The 6,620-nt window shown below is 49.9% G+C and overlaps 1 protein-coding gene across 1 annotated transcript; it reads right to left on the bottom strand.

The window, feature by feature from the left end:
- Positions 1-1,425: 1,425 nt before the first annotated feature.
- Positions 1,426-6,002, bottom strand: RBP5 (retinol binding protein 5). Its single transcript, XM_028532805.2, has 4 exons — positions 5,767-6,002; positions 5,301-5,479; positions 2,977-3,078; positions 1,426-2,515 (listed from the first exon to the last, which is right to left on the bottom strand). The coding sequence occupies exons 1-4, from the start codon at positions 5,837-5,839 to the stop codon at positions 2,462-2,464; spliced, it is 408 nt and encodes a 135-aa protein (XP_028388606.1). The 5' UTR covers positions 5,840-6,002; the 3' UTR covers positions 1,426-2,461.
- Between the last annotated feature and the right edge of the window lie 618 nt (positions 6,003-6,620).

Below are 6,620 nucleotides of genomic sequence, written 5' to 3'. Positions count from 1 at the left end.
CTCAAAGGATCATTTGGCATTCAGGCTTGAAGGTTGTTGGTAACCATACAATGCTATCTTGCCTGGGTGGAGTGGGAGTAGGATAGGGGCCTGGCATGGGGCTAGCTTAGAGGGGTGCAGTTATTTCATCTCACATGGAAGTAAACACCTTGGGTTTCTGACCATTTCCCAGGGGTCTAAGACTGGTTAAAAGAAAATCAAAGTCAGTCCTGGGATCCATAGCTTTGTGTTTCCCTGGAAGGGCTGGGGTGAGACCCACCTTAGGATCCATCCATCCATCTATGGCTGCTTCCTCCTCCTTTGTCTTTTTTATTTTTTTACTCATGTGCTAGTGCCCCTGGTGACTATTTTTTTTTTTTCTGTCTGGAGATGAATGAAACAGCCTGATTTGAATGAGGGCCAGGGTCTTGTCAGGGTGAGTATGCAGGTTGGGAATTTGTGTGTGTGAGTGAGTGAATGAGTGAGTGAGTGAGTGAGTGAGTGTCTGTGTGTGTGCCGCTGGTGGGAAATGGAATATCCAAGAAGGTGGTGGAGGAGGGAGGACAACTTGGTGGCTCTCTGGCTCCCACTGCAGTGAGAAATGCTCCCTATTGCTCATAGGGGAAACAGCACCCAGAACTCTTCACAGTTCTCAATAGGTCCAGGCTTCCAGGTCCTTGTAGATGCCTTAGTAACTGCTCGATTCTACCCTGGTTGCTTGTGTTTCTTTGGGGGTCTTCAGGCCTCTGACTCCTGCACGGGTGGGGTCAAGTGGAGGATGTGGGCCTGCAGTGTGGATGCTCATGTCATGAGAGTTTTGGGGCATTGAGGCTGCTTTTACTTGAGCCTGCCTGTCACCATGGAGGCCTCCAAGCTTCTGGGTCAGGCCCCCTTGCAGGTCTCTGTTGAGGGGCACTGAACTGTCACAAAGAGAGACCAATCCTGTGGGGAGAGGCTTGGACATGCACTATGAATTCAGAGTGGCTGGGACAATGTGTTGACCTGGTGACTTAGACAGTGGGTGAATATACATGGAGCATTGTCCTTTAGCTTCTCTCTACCTTGGAAGGGGGCAAGGTAGGGCTCAGCAGCCCTCAGAGCTTCTGCTGGGCAGTCTGTCTGAGAGGAGAGCTCTCCACTCCCCACTCTGCTGGGGTCATCAGCAGAGAGGCTGGGCAGGGAATAAGCTATTCATTTCTACTCTGAGTTCTTTTCTTGCTCTTTTCCAAATGCATCGCAGGGTATGTGGTAGAGTCTGTGTGGCAAGCCTAGTTCTTGGCCAGAGCCCCAGTGACTGTCCTGAATGTGTAGGGGGCCTTCCTTGCAGGAAGAGGGGGCAGAAGTGTTCATTTAACAAGCACAGGCCAAGGACTTTCCCACATTCCTGCCCCCACCCCCCCAGCCAGGCTCTGTCCCCACACCACACTGAGTCCTCTTCTCTCTGACTTTTGTTCTGAAGTACTTTTATTCTGAAAGAAGCAAGGCCACTGGAAGTAGGGAGGTGCCAGAGGGGAGAGCTGGCCCTGAACTTGAATAGGCCCTATCCTTCTGGGACAGGGCAGTGATTCTAGGATCCTAAGGGAGGGGCCTTGCTGTTCTCAGTTCTCCCTCTTATCCTCTGTCCCCAGTCTTGCTGGATTTTAAGCAGAGGGTCTCTATAGCCAGGTTCATTGGTCTTTTTCCTATTGTTGCCTTTGCATTCTCATGAATCTCATCTTTCTAGTCTTTGGTCTTGTATCTTTTGTCTGCTACCCTTCTCAGTCTTTTCTGGCCTTCTTGCTGCCTGTCCTTCTCAAAGCAGACATGCAAGCCAGGTCACTATTTAGAAGCCCCCCCAGTACTGTACAGAGGGTCTTTCCCAGTCACCTCCTTTCCCCCAGCACGTAGGATGGAAGTATAAGGCATGTATAAGGAAGTGTATGGCATGTAGGATAGCCATAATGCAATCAGATGTTGGTAAACTGAACTCTTTGTGGGTGGGGCTGTCCCTCGGGCATGGTTCTATTGAGCATATGAGGATTTTTCCAAAATAAGAACAAGGAAATGGGCAAAAAGACTCCACCATTAGCCCCTGTTTAAATTCCTGAGTCCCAGGCAGTTTTGCAAAAGATCCACCAGGATAGGGTTTCCACTAACCCCCAAATGCTCAAAGCTTAGCTCTTTCTTAGATGGAAAATAAGAAGCCAAATGCACTAAAGACAGTTGAGATCGGTTAAGGGCCCTTTCCCCTTTGCCCGTTTCTTTCATCCAGGAGGCCAGACCTTGAACTGGATATGAGGTCACTATTGGGCAGTGGAGTGTAGGAATGAAAGGACTTTGGCCTTGGGGGCTGCAAGTTATAGATTAACATGGGGAGGGGTGAGTGATGGGAAGTGGCCTGAGAAAGGGACTGATGACCTGGGACAATCTGGGCTTGAAGGGGCACAAGCAAGAGGAGTCTGGGGACCGGTGCTGTCTAGAGCAGCCCTCAGCTCCTCTCCGGCTACTTGACCTTCCTGAAGACCTGCTCACACACAGCATCCCTTGCAGTCAGTTCCTGGGGATAGAGTAGCAATGATGAGGGGAAAGAAAGTTCTTGCCAGCTGGAGCTCCTTTCTCAGGGTCTTTGACCTCCGTTTAATCCTTCAGAATAAATCAACTAGAGCATTTGATGTATGAGGAATTGTATCATTGTTCCAGACCCTCAACTTTTCACCCCAGAGGAAGGAAGGTAGCTGGGTCAGGGAATGGGAAATGGTGAGTGTCTATCTCTCCAGTCATGATTTATGGACATTCGTTTGACTTGGAGCCAGGGCCCATCTTGGCTACTCTATTTTACCCTCTCTCTCCTCTTCCCAGTGCTTGTGTTTCCCTTCCTTGGTTGTTGTCTTTGGAGATGGGGGCATGGGGTGAAGTAGTAGACTTATCCAATTTGGGCAAAGGGATGAATCTTAGCTGGAGGTCTCTCTCCTAGACATACTCATTTGGGTCCCCCTTTCCAGACCTCACCCAGCTTACCAGGTACAAATTCTCTCCTTCCAGCCAGTGCCTCCAGCCTCGGTTGGGCACCTCCCCTTTCTGCACGCAGACCAGCTGCTCCTCCTCCCAGGTTACTATGGTCTATAGGCAAGGCAGGAATAAAGGAAGACTGAGGGGCAGTCCCACTCACTCTGGCTGGGCTGCCCCCTTTCACCCCACAGTAGGTACTGTCTTGCTGTCGCTGTTTCATTCTGAGAGAAAAAGTTGCTCTGTTTTAGGATTTCCATCCCCCACTCTTAAAGGCCACTGAGGGGACTGGCCCACAGTTTGTCTACAGTGGAGCAGAGCAGAGATGGAGCAGCATAACCTGGGGTGAAATTGGGGAGTGGGTGATGAAGAATGGAGACTTTGTCCTCTGGATACTTCCGGTTGATCTGGGAGGAGCTTTGGGAGAGAAGAAAGATAAGTTGGGAGTCCCATCAGGGACTCTCTTCCTCTTTCCCAGTTTCAAGGATAGCTGGTGTGTCCCTCCCTGAGACTGAAGGATCAAATCCCCTAAAGTCAGAGCTGGTTGGCCCCAGGCATTCCAATCAACACTTATTGAGCCTTCCATAAGACAGACCCTGCTAAGTGAGGAGCTCAGAACCCTGACCAGATAGAGCAGCAAATGGATATCCGTGATACCAGGCAAGACTGTCGAGGATGGGAGTGAGGAAGGAAGAGCAGAATCTTCAAGGAAGTGAAGAGTTAATTAGATTGGAGCTCATGGGAAATTTTTTAGCAAGGAAAGTAACAGCACAGAGGCAAGAAAAGAGGGCAAACAGTTCTCAGAGGTTCTAACCTAGTGTGTATGTGGGAGGGACCCTCATGGGCCGTGTAAAGCCTATGGTCCTTATCTGGAGTGTAGCAGATTGTTACTGAGAGGGCTAATTTTGGGCACCGGGTGAGAAATGATGGTCTGCATAGGATGGTACAGTGAGGAAGGCTGGGAAGGAACAGACGAGAGCTATGAGGAGCAGCAGTATTTGGTAGACACATAATGGGCCTTAAATGCAAGCCTGATACATAATTGAAACAGTTCTAGTAGCTCTGTTAGAAAAGTAAAAAGCAACAGGTAAAATTAACTTTAATAACGTATTTTATTTAACCTAAATTATCCAAAATATTATAATTTTAGCATGTAATCACTATAAAAATTTCTGAGATGTTTTACATTCTTTTTTTGTATTGTCTTAAAAATCCAGTGTGTACTTTATACATGTAGTATGCCTTAATTTGGGCTAGTTACATTCTGAATGTTTAATAGCTATCTATAGCTAGTAGCTCATGTGTGGGAAGGTGCAGAAAAGTTATAAAGACTTCTTGACCAGTTAGATGTGGTGAACGTGTGTGTGTGTGTGTGGTGTGTGTATGTGTGTGTTGGGAGTCCAGAAGTAAGGGGTCATGAGATATTGACTGTAACTCCCAGCTCTTTGGTCCTGTTAGTTATTACCATTAATAGAGACAGGAAACATAAAGCTGGAATAGGTTGAGGTAGGAAGATAATGACTTTGGGTTTAACCTTGGGACATGCAGATGTAAACATTTTGCAGGCAGTAAAAAATTTACCCTGGAGCTCAGGAGGTAGCTCTGGCTGAGAAATACACATCAAGGGCAGCCTGTAGATGGTAGCTGAAAGCAGGGGTGTAGGTAACTGGGCCCATGGATGGTGTCCAGACAAGAGAGAGAACATCAAGAATAAAATACGGGGGAAAAACCAGTTTAAGAGATTATTAGAGGAATCTAGGGTCTGCAAAGGAGACTGAAAGGAACATGCAAGAAGCAGAAAGAAATGCAGGAGAGTGGATTTATAGAGGCAAAGGGGAAAAAGACCCTGTGGTGATGAAGAGGGTCAAAGGCTAAAGGGTAAGCAAATGTTTGCTCCTTGGCTTCAGGGTGATCTGCTCTTTTTGTCCTTTTGGCTGGTGATAAGAGCCAGGCAGGGAGAGAGTGGGAGTGGGAAGCACCAGGAGTCCATTATCCTGGGGACTCTGCAGCCTGCTGTGGGGGTCATTTCCCCTGCTGTGGCTGGGTGAGGTCACATGGAATGTAGCAGATTGTCATGGAAAGGGTTCAAGCAAGGGAACAACAGGGTCACTTTTACATGTTAGATGGGTCCTTGTGGCCACAGCGTGCAAAGTGGTTTAGAGAAGGGTGAAGACCGAGGGCTAATTCTGGGTACCAGGTGCGAAATGAGGGCCGGCACAGGATGGTATGGTGAGGAAGGCTGGGAAGGAGCAGAAGGAACATTGCTTTGCTCCACATTGTTAAGAGGCACCTACCTGCTCATCCACACCCCCTCCCCCAAGCCTGAGGAAAGGTACCTGACATTTTCGTCCATCCACTGCCTTTAGGTCCTCCTCAAACTCCACTCCCACCTCGAATTCTACAACATAGTTGCGGAAGGTGCTGAGGGTCTTCACTGTCATGTGGTTGCCCTGATGGTCAATCTCCTTGTCAGGCTTGAGCAGCAGCGCTATCTTCCGCAGAGCCAAGTTGATGTCTGTGGAGGTTATCTCTTAGCCAGGGCCCTCTTAGGCAGCCAGCCCGGGCTTCCCCCACCTGCAGCAGCACCTTGGGGCTGTGAGCTTTCCCTCAGCTGGGTCCAGGCTATGGATTTACTCCCTCCCAGCAATGCACCTGGCTAGAGATGGATCCCAAGATAGGTGCCAGCTCCTGAGCCTTTCCACACTGTCCAACCCCGGCATGCCCCCTTCTCAATGGGATGGAGAATCAGGAAGGGAGAGGGAAAGGGGAGAAAAAGGGGTCTGAGAGGGGTGAGACCATTACTTAGGGCTTGCAGGTAATCCTCCATGTTCTTCTGCGAGACAAAGCAGTAGTAGCCGGTGAGATTGGGAGGCATTGTCCAGGCTGGCCAAGATGGCAATCGAGATGTCAGGAGAATGTAGAAGACAAGAGTGCGGAGGGAGGGCTGTTGCCTGGCAGGTGGGGCTGAGGGACTCCAGGCAGGCTTCCACACACAGAGACCGGCTTGTGTAAAGGTCTACACTGACCAGGGTTTTTATAGAGCTGGCGCTCTGTTGCAATAAGAGCTCCCACCAGACTTCCTCCCTCCCCTCACGATGAGTTTGGGCTGGTATCTGCTGCCTGAGGGAGGGACAGGGACTTGGCAAGGTTGTGCTTGACCTTGGCTTTTCCTGAGGAAGGAACCTGGAGCGGGATCTAGGGCCGTCAGTCATCCAAGACTTGAGCCTTTCCAAAGGTCAGCTTGGCTTCCAGCCCATTTCTGGAAAGCTTGGGAGCCACTCCAGAGCCCTGGGGAGGTGGTGCCCCCTTGGGAGGGGGCTGGTCTTGCTGTGCGGAGTGTGAGTTCTCACCCCGGGATGAGTTCTAACGATATTCTGAGATCCTGCAACTGAGTCAGGGTTCCCCACAATTACGAAGGTAGAAGGTGGGGGAAGGAGGAGGACAGCCAACTGGTCAAGAGCCAAAGTGAAGAAACCTGATAGCGCTGCCCCCCACAACTCCTCCAGACAGCTTCACGGAGCGGCATTCCAGGCTCTGTCCTACGAGGCCGTTAGGAAAGGAGGTGGAGACACTGCTCTTCCCAAGCACAGAGGGGCTGAGTTCCAAGTCCAGAGCCGAAGGTGAGGGAGGAGTTTGGTTGGCTATTCTTCCTGGAG

This window comes from Phyllostomus discolor, chromosome 2 (genome assembly GCF_004126475.2).
Source record: "Phyllostomus discolor isolate MPI-MPIP mPhyDis1 chromosome 2, mPhyDis1.pri.v3, whole genome shotgun sequence".
In the NCBI taxonomy this organism is placed as follows: Eukaryota; Metazoa; Chordata; class Mammalia; order Chiroptera; family Phyllostomidae; genus Phyllostomus; species Phyllostomus discolor.
Note: the sequence above shows the minus strand (reverse complement) of the source record. Positions and strands in the feature narration are given on the sequence as shown.

What these genes read in the sequence shown, in the direction of transcription:
- RBP5 (XM_028532805.2), bottom strand. Translation starts at nt 5,839, where the DNA reads ATGCCTCCCAATCTCACCGGCTACTACTGCTTTGTCTCGCAGAAGAAC. An exon ending in GGATTACCTGCAAGCCCTAA is followed by an intron (nt 5,480 to 5,766) that starts GTAATGGTCTCA and finishes TAACCTCCACAG; the next exon opens with ACATCAACTTGGCTCTGCGG. An exon ending in AAGGAGAGAATTTGTACCTG is followed by an intron (nt 2,516 to 2,976) that starts GTAAGCTGGGTG and finishes CTCTATCCCCAG; the next exon opens with GAACTGACTGCAAGGGATGC.